The 20,201-nt window shown below is 38.1% G+C and overlaps 1 protein-coding gene across 4 annotated transcripts in view; it reads right to left on the bottom strand.

Annotated features, from left to right (window-relative positions):
- The window catches only part of FBXO11 (F-box protein 11), a 78,462-nt gene that overhangs the window by 27,130 nt on the left and 31,131 nt on the right, over positions 1-20,201 (bottom strand). For 3 of the 4 annotated variants that reach the window (XM_050895073.1, XM_050895075.1, XM_050895077.1), the window contains exons 2-7: positions 12,593-12,720; positions 12,397-12,478; positions 5,569-5,713; positions 4,105-4,234; positions 2,937-3,020; positions 2,722-2,854 (exon numbers count right to left, since the gene is read on the bottom strand). In XM_050895073.1, the coding sequence (XP_050751030.1) occupies positions 2,722-2,854; positions 2,937-3,020; positions 4,105-4,234; positions 5,569-5,713; positions 12,397-12,478; positions 12,593-12,720 (702 nt within the window). The remainder of the gene's footprint in view (positions 1-2,721; positions 2,855-2,936; positions 3,021-4,104; positions 4,235-5,568; positions 5,714-12,396; positions 12,479-12,592; positions 12,721-20,201) is intronic. The other variant, XM_050895074.1, reaches the window with a different exon arrangement.

Here is a 20,201-nt window from a genome sequence, read left to right as displayed (position 1 = left end):
TACTGTTTTTACTAATTTTTTTCTTGATTGGAAAATCCTTTGATAATCCCTTTTTCACTTACTTGCACATTATTTAAGTCAAATGGAAAATAAAGGGAAATAATGAAAGCTGTATCTTCTAAAATACAGAAACACACACATATTCAGTGAAGATTCTCAGATCAGGACACATGTCTGTACAACTCAGCTATTAAGACCAGAGACTTTTGTCTTGAGTGAGATGAGAACTCCATGGAAGGCTTGTATTCCTGCAGTAATCTGACATGCCCTCCCCAACCCTGGAAAATAGAATTCTTTTAAGAAATTTGTAGGTATTTCTGTCCGCTGAACCACACGCATCAACTTCCTTACAGGACCTCTACCCTTGCTTCTTACTTGACAGCTCAGATAGCCACAGTACTAGTAATACCTCCAAAGGCTTCCTTCTGAACCTGACTCCTTCCCCTAGATTTAAGGAAGAAATAAATAACCCCAAAATTAAACAGAACAACAAACCTAGACTACCAGGCATTATTCTGTAGGAACATTTTGCTTATATGAGAAAGTAGAAGCTTCTTGAAAGCTCGAGGTATGTAAAGCTGCCTTTCTAATAATGTTGTGCTTCTTCAGAAGTCAGCAGAAGAAACTATTAAAGAAATTTGAGTAGAACTGCGGAGAGATTTGGTGCTGCCTTAATCCTACCATTCTGAAAAGCATGCCAGACTGAACAGAAAAGAGGTAGTTCTCCAAGGCTTAGTGGTTCACTTTAATTTGTTTTCTTTTCCAGACAAATGAAAATTGACTCCCTGTACAATATCACTCACCATTCAGTGGAGAAAGTCTGAGGAAGTGAAGAGTCAGCAGTGCCAGAAACTGAAATATAAATACATCTAGCATTTCTGGATTCCTCTTGGAGGTTTTGGTCCCCAAGACAGCTATTCTGTTACAAAAATACATAATGCAGATCCCTTGCTTTTAAAGAACTGTAGTTGAGATAACTGGTTTTTCTGAATAACTTAGGTTAATTCCAGTGGAAGGGAAAGCAGAGGGTCTTTCAAAACTTAAAAGGAGCCAGAGAACATCCAGAAGTTTAACCAGCTATCAAAGATGTCGTTTCAAGTTTCATGAAGTAATGGAGAAATTTTATATCTTAGGACAGTGCTGATCCAGTTTCTTCTGGATTTTAAACGCTTCACGAATATGACTTGCCCTGTTTGTACTGGCATCTATTACTGTCATCCTCTATCTGAGACAGAAGCTGGGGGTATTTTGTTATTTGTCTAAGGCCACGTCTGCATTAGCAAGCACTGCAGCGTAACAGGAGTGGTACTACAGAGTGAAACAGTGCTGAGGATCAGACATTCACACCACATGCACTGCAGGACAGGGAGGGCAGAACAGACTGACTTTGGACTAGTCCTAGCCTGGTCCCTCTGACTGAACATACACCGACTACTAGAGTGCAGTAAGAGTATTCCAGGAACATGTCTCTTGGATTAGTCTCACCCAAAAGGAATCCAGTTTGTGCTCCAAAGCCTCTCCACAACACAAACCAAAGCACTGTAAGTGGGGATGTTCAGGATGTTAGCTTCAGAAACATAGTCATGAACTGACGAACTAACATACTAACGCAGCTGCATCTTGCAGATCTGCAGGGACAAGTTTTAAGACTAACACTGGAACAATCTGACTGCACTGCTCAAAACCATTCTCACTGCCAAGGCTGCAAAACCCAGGCAAGAAGTGCCAGAATAGGCTCACTCAAGAACAAAACAGTTGGTATGCAGAACAGATACCTGAAAAGAGGGACTTTAAAAAAAAAACAAAACCAAAAAACCCACAACAACAACAACAACAAAAACCCAACAAACCCACAAAACCAAAAAACCAACCACACAACCAACACCACCAAAAAAACTCCAACCAGCCAAACAACAAAAAAAACCCCAACCCAGACAGATAGTATCTCAGAAAAAGCAGGCAGCAGGCAATTCACTACCGGGTCACCAATGGAGCAAGAGGTCTGAGACCTCTTAACCAAGATCTCTACCAGACATTAAGACAGTCTAAATTCTTACCACGCTATTGTGCTACTGGGGATTAGCACGCTCACAGTAGGGACAGGAAAAGCAAACACCTCCACAAGCACCACAATTTGCAGCCAGGTGTATTATCTTGTATTAACTTCCTAAGACTTTCAGAATAGGAAAGGTTTATTTCCTTCTCCATAAAGGTTCTCCTTTAGAGGAACAGTTGGGAGACGAACAAAGAAAGAACCTCCAGTCTCAGAATCTTTCTGCTGGATGCTCTCATTTCCTTCCTTGAGATGGAATTACAATGCTGAAGAAAATGGGACAGATACTAATTTGGGCTTGCTCCCACTGCTGGATTCTACTCTGGAGATAGGTTATATATAAACAAATTTCATAAGAACCACCTGAAAATTTCAAGTGCAATCATGTAACTGAGTATACTTTCTGAAAAATTCAATTTTTTTCTCCTAATGAAATAAAGAGATAAATAAGTTATTCCAAGAACTAACAAGCAGACAATGGTACTTCAGTCTGAAGCATCAGCTACTTTTTAGTTAGTGACACTTGTACAGAAAATACTTATTTACTAGGTTGATGAAGAAAGACGGGCATTTATACTGGATATTTAATACACTAGAATATCTTTGCAATTAAGGTGGTAATTAACACAAGTCATACTTTGAGACAAAGATGCTTTCAGTTTAAATACCTGCACCGATCATGGTGATAGGAGATTCTATATATATCCATTCGTCAGTATATATACCAGAATGAACAAAGATAAGTCCATCAAAATGAGCTTCTTGAACTCCACCAAGAGCGTCCTCAATGGTATCATAATACTAGAAGAAAAGGGACAAGTTTAGAGAGAAATATCCATGCAAAGATATAAAAATATTCTTAAGAACTGCTTTAGAAACATACCAACATATTTTCTCTTCCTTTGTATCTTGCAGGATTACTGTAGAAGTGTTCAGCAAAACCTGGCTTTACATGTGCTCCTTTGTACTGAAACAAGGAAAATAGTTTATGATAAGCTTGCAGACAGGTGGATCTGAATCACAGACAAGAGATCTACTAATCCTCTAATTAACAAGCCATTTGCTGATATCAGTTTGTTCCAGAAACTAAGGATCATATTCTGACCTCCCACATTAGGCATCCAATTTGAAATGGCAACACCAAAAAAAGTCTGAGCCTAAGAGAGTGATCAACTAAACCAAGAGGCTAACCTACTTACACAGCCAGAAGCCTCTAAAGTGACTGAAAAGCTTCGTGTACCTTACCCACTCCACAACAGATGTTCTTATTTCCATCTTTTGATTTTCTAGCAGCTTGCCACAAAACAAACTGCATTTATATGGTGAGGAAAAAAGAACCCTATACCTTCACTTTTGATTGAGTACTGAACAAAGAACCCAAGTCAAGTATTTGTCCTCAACAAGCTTCAGAATTTCATTAACCAATTACACACAGCATTGTATAATACACTCACCTTGATATTTATTTCCCTCACTTATGTTTTTCAAATATCATGCCCAGCCATTTTTACGATACCTTTGACACTTTGGATTAGGGGTTCAATCACATGCCTTTAAGGTAACTTGTTTAGCTCCAGTCACGTCACCTGTAAATCACTATTTAAGCCCAAGTGATATTATCAATATACTGTTTGGTTTACTAGAGGAAGATGCATATGAATCTGATAACCAGCATGCACACTGGTTTAATAATATATGACAACAACAATATATTTGAAGTTTATTTGCGAGCCACAGACCATGACAATCTCCTCCACAGAATTTCAGGTGATGCAAAACATGACGAAAACCCAAGATAGAAGAACTGGATGCTCAAGCACTCCACTTTACCATGATGCGTCTCCCTAAAGCGTGCCTCAAAACAGGAGAGAACTTCAGATATCTCCCTATTGCATAACACAATACAAGGATCTCTCCCCACCTCCTCAGTCCCATCATCTTATTTAAAGTCTAAAACCAAAGTAACTACTAGTCAGCCACATTTCAGAAGTTGGGGTTTTTACTTTTATAAACCATCTTTAAGTTGGAATATAAACGAATACTACTGTTACCAGTTGCTGAAAGCTTTCTTTCCAGGGATTTGGATGTTCATATTCTTCTGGATTAATCTGATAAAATTTACCAGGTTCAGGATGCATCATTGGACGAGTGTACTCAAATACTTCCATATACAATCTTTTCCTGAGCAGAAGTGTCAAGCAGAAAAGAAAATTAATGTATTTCTGATTACTCTTCCATATTAATACAAACACACCAAATGTGGAAAACTGTTTTTTTTTTCCCCAACAGCATTTGCCAGTCTGTGACAGTGAATTTGACCGAGATCAGTACCAACCACTTTTAAAACACTTCCAAAACAATTTTTCTGTTGGACTGACTTCTGTGTTTTTCTAAGAAGAATTTTGACATGTGTTTCACGATCCGAGCAAAAGAGTTCTCAACATGTAATCTTCATGAAGAAATTTAAGCAGTTAGTTACACTGTTTGTGGAATCAGAGTCTAATTGTATATTAACTACAGCATTGCTGTAACACTTACGAAAGCCAGTAGCATTAAGAATAACAAAACTTAAGACAAAGTGTGCCACCACCTCTTCCTCACCTTGCCAAAAAAAGCCTGAAAAAATGCATCCACAGAGAACAAATGATGCACTGTATTTCAAAAAGAGTTCATCAGTGGACAGATTACAGTGGCTTAAAAAGAAGAAAATAGCACACAACAATTGGATTCTTTTGATTAGCACCAGAATACTAGTAATTGCAGTGCCTGAGCCTGCTGATATTAAGCGCAGACTTACAGGACGCCACTGAATCTCAGAAGTTGTAATTCATCTGACAAGACATCACCCAAACTGTCTTTAAGACAGGAAAAAAAAAAAAAAAAGAGCATTTGTGATGTTATATTCAAATTTTATTCTTTTTCTTTTAGACTTTATTTAAAAAAAAAACAGCCTAAGAAACATACGTTATTTTTTCCCTTATAAAAAATTACAAATTCATATCCCATTTATCCAAGCTCTCAATAACCCAGGGGTAGGGTGGATTCATATGGGGGGAAAACAGCCCAAGTATTCAACCATTAAACAAAACAAACAAAAATCAAACCAAACAGAAATAAAAAAATTTAAGTAACACTAGACAAAACTTGCACCTCACATTAAGAAATGTGTTGTTTCTTTTGTGTTAAGTAACATAGTCCCCACAGAAGCCTGAAAAAGGTTAAAGAGGGGAAGAAGGAAAGGAGTGGTTACTGAAGGAATACTTCACTGATTTTTTTAAAACAGCCATTATTTAACTAGTATCTACACTACTAGAGAATGAAAAGTTTTACTGTTTAACACATGTAATCAGATATTTATAAGTAACAAATAATGCTTAAGTAAACCAAACATATTAAAATGCAATTGGTTTTAATTCAACTAATTGCAACCAACATTTCAATTTTTCTGTTGTACTGACATCTCGTGTGGCACATCTAATATTTCTTAAGATAGTGAGGAATAGCTTTTCACTTACCACAAAATTGGATCATTAGCCAGCTCACTGAAACGTTTACACACACAAGCTGCTCTACAGAGATCCTGCTCCAGCAGGTAGGAGAAGATCTTTAGAACCACTTCATCTGGCAACTTCTCCTGAAGATACTGTTCTGCAGGTGCTGCTATTAAACAGTAATCTATATAAGATTATTGACATATTTAACCAGTCCAAGTTCTGACCAAAATAGATCACCAACTTGCCATTTGAAAGATACCCATTTAAAATGCCAATGATCTCAAAGCACCTTTTTTTTTTTTTTAAAGTACATTTCATCTAAATCTAAAGGCAAAAAAAAAAAAAAAGGTAAATGGTTGACTCTGGAGTCAGTAGAGTTATAGACTTCAAGTCCTCCTTCAAAACTTTTTAGTTCACTTTTTCTTTTGGAGGAATCAATCTGCATACAATTGCAGACATTAAGTAGGCTACTGTGTATGTTCCAGATATACTGGCTCCTCACAGCTATTAGCTTCATTGTGGTTCAATTAACCCACATTATCCATATAATAATAATCACCCAGTCCCAAAGTCAAAATCTCTGCAAATGTTTTGAAACACAAAAGAATTTACTCAGAAATAGTCACTGTCTGGAAAAACTACTAGTAAAACTTCCTTGTTCTCCCACAACGAACACATTAGGAAAAAGGATGTCTGGGATGCAGGAAACCAGTAGCCAGCAATAATTCCGAAGTCTCCTCCTTCCACTTATTCCCATTTATGCTCTTTCTTTTAAAACAAAAAAATCTAAGCCAGAAGAAGTGTTAGCCTTGCCAGATTTTGTATTTCTTGAGAGAGATTTGAGAAAGTGTCATTCCTGTATCATCGTGTGAAGACGTGAGTGTACTTTGTTGAACTCCTGCTCTTGGGCACATGCGCACTCTACATCCAACAGTTCATACGTGAAACCCCCATCTGTAGTTTGTGTTCTCACGAAACCCTTCTGTGGCAGGTATCCTCACAGCAGGGGAGTTCTGTTGGCACAGGTCACCTGTTTGGTTATTGTTTTTAGGATCCTCTCTCAGGCAGAACCGTAAAGAACAGCTTCCAAGATTTAGGGGATTTGTATGCAAGGCATTAAATAGCTCCTGCTACATCCATAATGCAATTACATCCATGTAATGCCCCTTGCATTATTCATTTTTTCCTAGAACATCTGAACCTACGGAGCAATAGGATCGTGATTTTGGCTACTACAGGAAGACTACAAAAGCTACTTTCAGAAAGACAACCTACTGAATTTGAGGGAATAACATTCCGAAAAATAGTTTCCACATGAAATTCAACAACCCCCACCGCACCCCCCACCCCCCCAAAAAAAACAAACGAGATGAGCCCCAAGTCTTCCCTGGGCAAAGCAGCACAAGTAACTACATTATTTCCAGCTAGAAGAGAGAGGAGACATGAACTGCAAGGACCACAACTGTGGCTTTTACAAAGATGGTAAACTGTGGTCTACAGACCACATCACCAGAACCTGTGTACTATGAGAGAACTGATTAAAGCTGTTTTTCCAGGGTGTTATGCTTACATCTATGGTCAGACCAGTTAGTAGAAATTACTGACTCTGCAGTGACTTCCCCTGAACCTGTTCCTTGTTGCACCACTGTATGAATGTCACCTCGGTGATTCACAAATACCGATTTTCTCTGAGATGCTAGGAGGGCATTTATCCAGTTGACTGATGGCTGCTCTCAACAGTAACACAGCTTATAGTCATAAGCTACAGGAACATGCCACTATAACCCAACAAAAATCTGTGCTGTAGAAAAGGGATGAGTCTCACCATTCCACATGCCCATATCTATTTGCTCCCACAGTACCCTTTAGGTTGGTAGAGCTGATCATGGATAGAATAAATCAGAATTTTTTTTCCTCATCCTTACCCATCCTCCTCCAAACTAATTTTTTTTATGGATCAGCTCCTTGTTGTAGTTCTTTGCAAGCTACAGAAGCGCTAGCATGGGCACAAGGAAGAAGACAGGAATGAATGTCCAGAAGCTGGTCAAGACAGTTCCCTTCAGCAGCAGTATTATTAATGCTGGATTATAAAAAGTTATTTTTATTCAAAAAACAAAACAAAAACCACCCCACCTTACATGCCAGGCTGAAGCCAGTAAGTTAGCAAAACTAATAAAAAGCCAGTAGTTTGGAAAGGCCTCATGCTCAAGAGACATTTGGGGAGCCCAAAGCCTGGGGAGCATATACCAGCAGTCCGTAAGGCGAGCGTGGTTGGGCATCACCAAAGAATGCCACATGCATGATCAATGCTGGTTTTTAAAAAGGTCCTTCTCCACTGGAGACATAAAGGTTCTTTCCTGTGTCAAACAGGCAGCAGCAATTCATTCTACTGTCCTCATTACCCTTGAAATGCATCATAGGATAATTGGACATTGCTTCTGAATTCATCTTTTGCTGGTAGCTTTCCAGTTAGATGTGGAGATACAGTCTTCTACTGTCTTACAAGCTGAAATGGGATGTTGTGAATGCAAGGCAGTAAATCCTCACAAGCCTTCCACGACCTGCCTTCTCCTTTTAACACACAAATCCCTGAGGCATACAATTTGATCTTCTTCCCAAGACAGTCAGTTACTTCCCAAAACAACCTGCAGAATTTTTTCTTCCTTGAAGTTTATATATGTTAGGACCTTGATTAATTTTTTATTGAAGAGGGAAGTTCACTACTGGAGTGCCTCCCATTGCTCAACAGTTCATACTCCCATTTTCCTCCCTAGGCTCTATCTCAAAATGAAAATTGAAATTCAGATGCGTTTCCTTACTGCAAGGGCAGAGACCAACTTTGAAAGTGTCAAAAAAACTTCTTGCAATTAAAAAAATAAAATAAAAAAGCCACAATAAATCCCCTCAGCCCCTGCAATTTCTCAAGTTCTATTTACTTGGAAACTCAGGGACTGCTTGCAAAATGAAGACGATGATTTTTACAGGTGTTTGCTATCCTCACCCACCTTTATCCAAAATCCTGTACAAGTGAGAGATTTAATTTAAATTGCCCTTCTGCTCAATTAAGAACGGGTTGATTTAAGACTTCGCCACCCAAATCACTGATACCGTGATTACTAGGCGGAATTCTCCAGTATAATTTGAAAAAGCTAATTCGCTTCTTAATATGAAGACTTAAATATCCTCTGGGTCCAAGAGAGAACTCCATGCTTTTGTTTTATAAATTCACACTTCACATTTTGGGTGTCTTTTAGTAATCTGTCAAAGCAAGGATGCATTCAATATGTTCTTCCTCCTAGTTTACAAAAATAAGCTGAAACAGTTTTAAAGGTTTGTCTGGCCACCAAATCAGAAACATTCATGTGCTGCTACTCCTGACAGTTTTATGCCTATTGACAAAGTGAAGGTTAAGTACGAAATGCATACTCTTATAAAAAAAAAAATTGTCAGTTTACCAAATAAGTGTTAAAAAGAGACAAGAATAAAAACAAAGCACAAGAGGTCATCACCAATCTTTATCTTTGCCCTAACGTAAGTTGACAGTTGAACTATTTATGATTTTAATAAAGTGTTCATAGACAACTGAAAATTAGAAACACAGCTGGTTATGTCATTGTGTTTCCACAGGATATGCGTGAAGCTAATTCCGTTTCAATTTTGATCATTTAGTAGATAGAAACTAGTATAGTAATACTAAGACAAAGGGCAGGGAAAGCTGCCTGAAAGTGAATTACCTTCTTTGTACAAAGACCAAGAATGCCATTCCATGAATCCTGAATTGTAAATTATGTCTTGTATGGATACCTTTTTTGTCCATTTTAGTGGAGAAGATGGAGACAAATAGCTTTTGTTCTGTAAGGAGGCATTTAGTAAAAATTTCTACTTCTTAACAAGAAAATAGATGTCAGAAAACATAGCATGCAGTGTTCTTGGAAAACTATCTTATAAATCAATAGGAAAAGTCAAAAATAAATTTTAAAAGGCAGTAAGTTCTGTGAACTATAAGCTGTGCATGTACCTAATGTACAGAACAATCAACGAGTGCTCCAGTAACCTAGAGTCTCAGTATCTACTGCAACTCCGTAGTTCAGTGAAAAGAAAGAAATTACTTGTCTCTGAACTGAAGTCTCCCAAAGATGGTTAAAAGTCAGCCAGAACTGCCCAATATAAAACAGATACACAAATGTAGTGATCTTAAAGCAAGAGAGGAAAAAACCTACACAGTAATAAACAAAAAGGAAGAGTATGTCAAATGATTAAAACCCTGGATTAAAGTGACATGACGAGACAAGTGGTACCAAAGACTGTGAAATACCCCAGTAAGCAGAAGCATACATTTACAGCTGAGGTAACGTAAGGAAAGAGTCAGAATATACTGAATTGAAATCCTTCTGTAAGTCAAGAAATATTATATTAGCATTTGATACACTTATTTGGATCACTAAGATCTAAAAGCTGTAAGTGTTTTCTACAGATGTCAAACAAATGCTGAATTTGTAGGTTCATCAGTCATTTGTGATATAAGCAGCACAGCTCCATCATACCCTTTTCTTATCTAAGTTTTTGGTTTCTTCATTTTTTGTATTCTACTTAGAAGAGTTTAACTGAAAAATTATTTACATATTTTCTATAATGTGTTGCTTTCTCATCAAGATTCTTGTATATTCATTAATCTTTCTGTCTCAGGATTGAAGAACTCATTGTCCACTGCAGAGACCACTGGAGGACAGGGTTGCAAATAACAGAAAAACACATGCCAATATTTCAAAATTCTAATGTGTTCTTCTTGACAGTATCTGTGACTGATTTTTTTTTTTCCTTACAATTTGAAATAGCAACTCTCTCTCAGCAGCACTGATTCTGAAATCAGTATTAAAATAAGGAATAGTCTTCTGTTTTTCCAACTATTGGCTCCACTCCAGTTGGAAACTAATTGAATAGCATTTCTCCTTTCATCTCTGCCAAATTCTCCTCAACTCAGAGTCCATACAAGAAGGAACGGTTCTCCACCAAGACATTTTCCTGTGTTTCTAGTCCCACGCCTTCATTTCAACTACAGTTCTAAAATAAACAGCTATATGTTCCAGATGACAATATACAATCTCCACTGATGATAATCCAGAAAGACTCATGCTTACAACTCAGTCACAACAGCTATCATTATCTATGCTAAGAAAAAACGGGGGGTGGGGGGAATGGCGGGAATCTCACCACAATCAATACCTGTACAAATTTAGAGGAATATCTCAAAAACTCATGGGGAAAATAAAAAGTAACTATCATCCATACCGGGAAAGAAATTAATAGAAAATGGGTTGAGGACACTCCCTTGTTAGACTGCAACTGGTTTGAATACAATCTTAGAAGTACAACTATGAAATCATTGTTTACAATTCCTCTGCTAATTCCATGCCGGAGAAGCCTCCACAATCCCCATACTTTCCCCACATGAGCTCAAGAATGTAACAAAAGGAATGCGCAGCGAAAGTGTGGAGAATTCCTTTGGAAATTAGTGTCATTCATGCTGTAATTTGTACTACAGGACTCATGTAAAGTTACATACCTTCACTAAAGCAAGGAGGCCAGTAAAAGCATAATGAAGAACACATCAAAAGTGAATGACCTTGAAGAAAAACTAAGAACTGGCAAGAGAAACCGAGTCTATGACAAGACGACTTTGCACAAGGCTTCAGATATCAAATCAGGAAATGAAACTGGAAGTAGAATGACACAGGCTGACGTTCAGTTGGTTCTGGCTATTTCAAGGATATAAATCTGAGGTTAAATGATTCTTAAAGCTTGCTGAAATTAAAAGAGTTAATCAAAGCGCAGGGGAAGAATAAAACAGAGGGGGAAGAAACACAGGGCTTGAAAAATAAAATCTACACTATGGAGAAGGTGATAAGCCAGAAAGAGCAGATTTCAACAGAAGCAATGAAAACGGACCAAAGCCTTGTGCCAGCTGCTCAGTTTTAATTCACAATGTTAAGGGAGACATGGACTAAAAAACCCCAAGAAAAGCAACAGAAACCACATCAATGGGAGCTGGCAAGCGTTGGTGTTGATTTTCCAGGGAAAAGTGACAGCAAATCTTCTGGAACTAAAGTGTGTGTCAGGAGACAAAAGGGGGTAGAAGCAGAGAGACTGAAAAGTGATGTAGATAAAAGAACAAAAGCAGGATATGTGTGCCTATATATGTGTGTGTGTGTATATATATATATATATAAAAAAACCATGTATGCGCACGCACAAATAAAACCACACGTGTATACATTAGTGTAATTATATACACATGTATTGCATGTGTGTGTTTATTATACAGTGTACATATACTATATGTGTGAAATACATATATGTACATGTATGTAGGTATATGTGTACTTTTTAAATAAACACACACAAACTCTCTCCCTTTCTCCACAATGAAGTGCTATAATGACATACCAAAACCACCTCTAAACAATGTACTGGACCAATACATCAATATGAGAAATGGTAAATAAGCCTAGCCACAGTGCTGCACCTTTGCAGCATCAGTAGCTTGGATACAACTACACAGCACTTTGAGGAGAACAACAAACAAAACCAAAACAAAACCAAGAAAACCCAAACCAACATGCCTGCAGTGAAGCAGGCAGACTAAAGGACCAGATTCTAAAAATCTGATTAAAATCATGTTTCCAAATTTGAAGTTCAGAACAAGTTTGTAGTTGTTTTTTCACTACTGTTTCTTAGTTGGAGAACAGACAGGAAAAAAAAGTTCAGGGGTGTGTGGGTGTGCGTGTGTATGAAGTCAAAATGTCTCCACCCCTTCTCCCCCACTCCCTTTTTTGTACAAAAAGTTACTACCTGATAAATCCTGGGATTTTCCAGATACTCTAGCACGTTTAGCTCTGTGACCAAAGTTTTCAGTAGCTGAAGTGGAGGCACCCTTTAATGAAATAAATAAGAATTAGTTCAGTCATTAGGTAACTTATGAAAAGTACTAATTAGCTTCCTATTCTTGAAACAGTAAGATTTACTTTACAACTAAAACAAAAATTACCTCCATACTGCTCTTTGTAGGGCAAGCTGTTCTTTTAGGTAGAAGAGTTTTTCTGCGAAGTTGGTATGGACTATTTTGTGCACCAGGACCTGATTCTTCTGCAACCATATCTGCAGGTACATCATCATCTGTCAAAAAAAAAAAAAAAAAAAAAAAAAAAAAAAAAAAAAAAAAAAAAAAAGAAGGAATTTGCTAATTAGTAGTTTTGTTTTATACCAGAAAAATGCTACAGAAGTTTTCAGATAAACACATCCAGTCAAGAGGGTGGGGAGGAAGTTCTAGAGCACAGAGAACTTTTAGTGAAAAATCAGAATATACACAGCATACATAAGTTAATTCATGTTTACCTTCTCATGTAATTTTATGTTCTCCATATGTACACAGCAGCTATACCAAAAGCTGCTTAAAAAAACCCAAAACCAAAAAACCCCCCAAAAAGCCCAAACCAAAAACCTAGGCTTTTGGTTTCTCTGCAAGCATATAATCCACTGTGCTAATTTCATCACTTCATTACCTCAAATTTTTCACCTAACAGTATCACCATAATGAGGAACACTGGAGTTTCAATTATTAACCAGATGTTATCAAGAAATCCTTTAGTAAACATGGCATTTAGTACAAAACTCAAGGCACAATTTTCCCCAAACATTTCAGGAATAGCCCAGGCCAGCATACAAATCCTTCTGTAAAATGGAGGAGCTTTAAATACATACATTCTGTTTGCCTAAATTATACTTAGAAAAGTAAGAGCATATTCTCTCCCTGCCCTTTAAAAAAAAAAGGGGGGGGGGGCAGCAGAAAGTGTGATGAGTATAATTCTAAAAGTTTTTGATTCATTACTTCCCATTTTCCATGTTCGTATATTTATGGAACATATTTGAAACAAGCAAGGAATAATTACTTATCACTACATGCCCTACAACTATCATCACATAATAAAGTTACAAGAATTTAAAAAAGGCCAGAACAAAAACTGTCTAGAAAATAAAGCCCAGCTCCACTTCAGTAACAGGTATACTTTCTGCAGATGCTTAACTGAGAAAAGAATTTTGGACTTTTTGGACTGCTTTTTCGTTTTTAAACTGGGTAAAACATGATGTAAAAGTGACAGCCAGAAAAGCAATACTGTAAACAGTTTTGCTGAATATATTACGGTGAAGAGAGACTGATGTCAAAGAAAACGCCCACCATAAAACCCCCCCATCCTTCAAATATTAAACCAGTCTGTTTAAAACAAAGAAAAGCAATTTAAGAAGTTCTAGATTCCCTTACATTTCAAGATCTTAATCTCATGATTTTCCTAAGGGTTATTTGTTTGGGGATTTTTTTGACATAAATTACAAAACATTGCATTTATATAGGATTATGCATGCCATCATAGGCCAAGCTGCTACATCAGTGACAGCTAACCAACAAAATTCTGAAGAAAAAGCTATTTCAGTGTCCTCCTGCTCTTTTCTGGTCCCAATTTTTCCTCTGCCTTAGCAGATATTTATAAATTGCAAACCTTGCCATGTATCATAAACAGATCACAACACTGCCAGGACATCTAAATAGAGGACAGAAGCTGGTAAAAAGATGAAGTTAGCTGGTGGTACGTGTGCAACTTCACACGGTCAGCCCAGGGCAATCTAGGAGTGTCATCAGCTCATTAATCCACCTGAATACTAACCCTGCAAGAAGTACCTCCATGATGAGCCTTCGGCCAGCCCAGCAGCTGGTCCAGCTCAGCACAGCCACAAGGAGGGGACAAGACCACATGACTGGGAAGAACCACCACCCCTTTTGCAGCAACAGCACAGGTTTTTAAGGACAGAAGTGAACTGTGAAACTTCTACCAAACAACCACCACTTCTTAAACCAGAGCAACCTCCATAACTTCAGCTAGAAGCTAGCTCAGTCTCCCTCTCCCTATCTGCTACTTACGTGACACACCTCACCAGCATCTGAGCACTTCTCTACCTATGAAGGCTAAGTATTTATGCATTATGCAAAAAACCTAAAGGACATTGATAGATGAACTGCAGTGCATTTTCCTGTGAAGGAGTGTCTGGCCCACGGCTGGCATCGTGCACCTGCGGGAGGTGACTGACCCCCGAGCAGAGCCATTGCATACTCATGATTCAGTCATCTAATTTTACCTGTTTCTTTTCATCTCTGATTGAAAACACCCTACCAATTTAACATGATATCAGCAGGCAGAAGAGAATCTGCTACAGGAGAGTTCCCAGCCTTCCCTTGCACGCCAGAGCAGAAAAGGAGCTGTGGGTCTGAAGCGGGCCCTGCCAGGAGGAATTCGGGCAGCCACCACCAGCAGCAAGGCGCTCTCAGCAAAATATCCAAACGTACTCAAACACTGCAGCATGTATCTACTTTGCACCCCTTATTTCTATTTAAGATCTGATACAGTAATTATGATTTCTGTTGCTAATATCCCCCAGAAGCATGCTAATCAGGCACTTTGAGTGTCTTAAGCCCATTCCCCTATTTGGCATTGAAGACAAAATGACTGTCAGAATGGCTGGGTTTTTTCCCCCTGTTCTGGATGGTCAGTACAATAGTTGAAAATTGCCACATGAGACACAGCAAAAGCGTAATAAGCAAAGAAAACAGGAAAAAAAGAAAGATAAAAATCACAGCACAAAATTTCGATTCCTCGGTAGGCGATGAAAAGGGCAGAGACAAACCCAATCAGGTCTTTAGAAGTAAACCCATAGAGGCCACCAAGGACAAAACCTATTACTGCTGGAAAGAGAAGGCAGAAGCCTGTGGGGAAAAATGGAAGTAAAGGTCAGTTTGGCTGAAACACTGAAGGACTGGCTAAGCAGAAGAGAAATGTATTCATTTTCTTGCAGTGGATTTAGGAGGATGGCAGGAGTCCGGCTCAAAGATCACTTTTCTAGCACGGATGACATTAAGGGATACGCACACATTCACTCAGATTCACAGCCGGTATCAGAAGAATTAGTCTTCCTTTTTTCCATCCGAGCGGCAAGGAAGATGAGAGAAGGGCACCAGGGGAAAGCACAAACCCATGCAGTGCATGGGAAGCAGAAGGGTGCCCAGGGCACGCATGTGCCAAAGTGCCCGTCACTACTGACCAATGCCAGCCTGGAGACACCAGTCCTATGCGGCAGTACACATGGAACACATTGTGACAGCGGCTTGTGTATTGTGATAGTGGCTCACGGGGAGCAGAGTGCTTCAGGAACCAAGAGCCTCCAGCCTGGCCCTGCCGCGAACCTGCCAATTGCAGGCAGGTAATTTGCTGGTTGTAGAAGGACAACGAGAGTCAAGTGAGAGAGATGACTTTCTCACCAGTAGTTTTTGTCACACTTCTGAGGGACTGACCAGCTTCTGCTTAGATTTCTAACATTTCAGGAACAGTAACAACTGTGATAATATTTTTCCAAATGCAGCCTCTGTGGTTACTGTCAAGTGAAACACTATCAGGAAACCTGAAAGTCTGAAGTGATCTGTTACAGGAGTAGCCTCGGCGCTTGTTTTTAGCCTTCCAAATGCTCCACTGTAAGCTCTGAACAGACTAAACCAGCCACAGTGCTAGCTTTCAGATAAATACTTCTCAGAAAGTAGTATTTCCTGAAGACTGCACATTACTCTTCCCTGAGCAACCAACACGACAACACTCATAATACAGACTGAGAACTCCAAGAGCTGTATTTTGAAAGTCCTCCCCTAAAAAGCACACTCACATAACAGACATACACCTGCTTTAAAGCGTAAAAATCAATTTTAAAATACAGAACCTCAGTGCCTCCAAAATATTTTGAAAAACCCTATTTTAAAGCGTAACAGTATCAACTACTGCATCTAACTACATAAAAGGCATTATAAATCGCATTTCTTGATGGTAGAAGTATAAAAGTCAATAAACAAATTTGAGGGTGTGTGTAATATTAGTATCCTCATACAAACACCTGCTGAAAGGACTGCCAGATGCTGTCACAGTTTCAAGCAAGTCAAGACATTTGCAGTTTTTAAGAGATTAAACTGAGTCTGCTTAAAACATTTACCTGAATATTTTACACCAATTATATTGTATGGTAAGATAAAATAATTTCAAACAAAATCATGTTTATTGATAATAAAAACTTAGTGACACTGACAGGTCAAAACCTAAATTTAAATTAAGAAGTAAGTTATCTAATAGTTCAAAACAGCCCATGAAACCTGACCCATAACACTACAAGCTCTAACACCCACAGAAGACCAGTAAGCACAAATACTTCCAGGAGGGAAAGAAAAATAAAATCAATCTGCCACTCTGTCAACTGCTATAATCAATCAAGACCATCTTGCATTTCCACAAATGCTATGGAAGTGTGTACGTTAAAAGAGTACATAATTAACTTTTTTTTGTTTCATGAAGACATTGTAAGTTACAGAAAAGTGACAAAGGACTGCCAAAATAGGTTGTTTTCTTAAAAAAAAAAAAAAGGGGGGGGGGGGGCAAACCACAGATCACTTCTAGGGAAAGTTTATCATGTCCACACCATGTTCTTTACAAAGAGACATGCATGTGGTTTCACTTCTACCTTACACGTGTTCAGACAGTATTTCCAAGAGTAGTCTTAAATATTAACGACAACTGTTGTGAAGACAGTAAGGCTGATAAAAGCTTTAAAAAAAAAAAAAAGTATTTAAAACTCCCAAAATACACACTTATCAGAAAAAGAGAAAAAAAGGGGGAGTTTCAAGGGAGAAAGTTCATACACTAATCTGTAGGGTTTAATCACTTAGTCTTAACACTGCAATTTCACTTTTTTGTGCTGTTTTTCCGTATCTTCCCAAAATGGGGCAGGGGGAATAAAACAAAACAAAACAGATTTGTAGTCAAGAGAGGCAAAATGCTGGAGGTGGCAGGTATTCCCAGACACAGCATTGAAATTGTTCCTGCACACTGGGGGAAGAAAATGGTGGAAAACATAACCAACTAGTTTTAAAATAGAGAAATCCATTTCAAATTGGGAGTAGGTCCTAGAAGAACACCTCTGAACAATGAAGTTAACCCATATTGAACCTATTTGAATGAAGTGATGATTCACCTTGCCTATCAAACAAATTTCAACAGTAACAAGAGTATACCATACAGTGTCTTAAGTAGAACTGGTGCAATTTCGGAATGAAATAATAAGCTATTAAGATAAAAAAATCCCAACAGTGTCCATCTTCATAATTAGAAGAAAATCTGAGAAATGCAACTAAAACGTGAACTGATACAGCTCAGTTGCCTTGGGTAGAGCGAACCTTGCCATGTATTTGGCAAAACATGGATAAGGCATACTGCCAACCTGTGAGATGACAGCCTCCGACTACCTCACTGCTGTATTAGCTTAAAATTGCAATGGAGAAGAAAAGACAATACAAGTTTAAGGGAGTAGAAAAGGAAGGTACATACACAAGAGGTAGCAATAAAGGCAAAATAACTTACAGAACAGAAATACAAGTTATGTATTTGCACATACAATAACTGCAAAAACATTAACATCTCCGTAACAAATTGTCAACCCAAAAAACAAGCAGAACACACCCACCCACCATTTTTCTTTAAGCGACAAAATCTCTGGGAGTGAGCTGTTAAATAAATGCATGTATCAATAGTGTGACTGACACTCATTCTATGTCCTTGCAAACACTCCCAACAAGTGGCTGACACTTAAAAGCAGACACAGTACCAAAACCTGAAAGACACTGAGTATAGAAATGGTACATTCTACTCCATATCTCAGAGCAAACACTTTTCACACCAGTAGAAGCTTTCCCATTGATTCAGGGCAGCATTTAAGGGTTAGTTTAAATTATGGATGGCAGGTTGCTTTTGAAATGGAGACCATTTTCTTTTGAGAGCTATCTGAATATCTCTCCAAAGAGAAAGCCACTAGCTAGGAATACCACCACACACACACAAAAAAAAACACAACAAAAAACCAAACAACCCACCAAACAAAACCAAAACACAAAACCAAAAACTCAAAAACTGAGAAAATTGACATGCAAAGTTCACTGAACCCAGATCCAACATGTCCTAAACACAAGAGCATTTTGGTGGTCTTTCACTCTCAAGTTCCACTTCTCCAAAGTGGACTTAAAAAAACCCAAAACACCAAAAGACCCCCAAAAGAAACAGGAGGCATGTATACAGCAACTCCCTTCATTTTATGTTTAATGTTAAAAAACCTGATATTAAAGTAAGAAGGAGCTGCAAACTCAACTACTACTAACACAAAAGAGACTTTAATAAATACTGTAATATATTTTAATTATCATTATGGAAAGAAGCCCTGCAGTATTTTCCAAGCAATATCCAAAGCAGCTTGACTCACACAGAGACAAAAATCTAAGAGGTGGTATTTTTGTAAGGTTCTGATGGCACAGGTCAACGAGAAGGATTAATCTGACAGGAGTCAAGGCTGTTCGGAACTGGAAGAGACCCAGCAAGAAAAAGATTCAGAGACAGATCTCCACTCAGAGTAGCAGGCTTTCAGTTCGGAAAGGGGACAGACCCAATATTAAGAATGTACGCTTTCTTAAAGACTACAGAAATATCAGACTTACTGAACACCATATGGAATAAAGAGATTCTGCCTTCTGGGAAGCAACAACTAGACACAATAACCATTACTGACTACTGGAACATTTTAAATATACATACAATTTTTTACTGATAATAAACCAAAGATATATTATATAACAATATGCAAGCTTACTGTAATTCGTAATGGTTTATTTGCTAAACAAAAGAGTATGTGGAACGCCTAGAATTTTTCCTGTATGGAAATTATTTCTTAAATTGAGAGAGGAAAAAGAGATTATGCTTTAAAAGTCTGGGTACTTGTACAGAGCAAAATAAAAACACACACCACCCTACTCCCGAACCCAAGAATTAAACAGCATCTTTTTGGAATTTACATTTTAAGCTTTTAAACATCGATACCCAAATGAGACAGCTTATTACTCTTTGGAAATAGGCCGTGCAGTCACAATGGCCTGAAAAGAGTAAGAGTAGATCACACATTCAACTCTATCTGTATTGGCTCAAAAGCTCATGTTAGTTTTACAACACATTTAAATGTAATTTCTACAAGGAGAAAAGTAACTACTTCTTCTATCTACATAAAGAATTTCTTAAGGCTCAGATTATTTTTTGTGTTATTCTGAGGGTCTAATGGAAATTAACTTTTATCTAAGAATCTCATCTTTTCTCCTCCTCAGCATATTGTGAAGCCCACTACAGGAATCCTTGCATAGGTCACTCAAATCAGATGGGAGAGAAAACATTCCCTCAAAGGTCTGTTAGGTCAACTAGCACCCTCAAAATGCTGGATACTAAAATACAGCTTATATACACAAGGCAAAAACGTAAGTTCTTAGAGCTGGCACAAAGCAGACAAAGTGAAAGGACACAACTGGGAAAAAATAAACTGTCTGCAAGCCCAAAACTTGCCCCCAACTATATTTCTTTAAAAATTATCAGCTGTCACAAACAGCTACTCACATCTCTGAACCCCATTCACTAGGTAGTTCATAGTCTAAAACCATCTAGCACAAACCCCATGTGTGAACACTAGTTAAAAACCCCTCCGGGTAC

Source organism: Gymnogyps californianus, chromosome 3, assembly GCF_018139145.2.
Source record: "Gymnogyps californianus isolate 813 chromosome 3, ASM1813914v2, whole genome shotgun sequence".
Classification (NCBI taxonomy): domain Eukaryota; kingdom Metazoa; phylum Chordata; class Aves; order Accipitriformes; family Cathartidae; genus Gymnogyps; species Gymnogyps californianus.
Note: the sequence above shows the minus strand (reverse complement) of the source record. Positions and strands in the feature narration are given on the sequence as shown.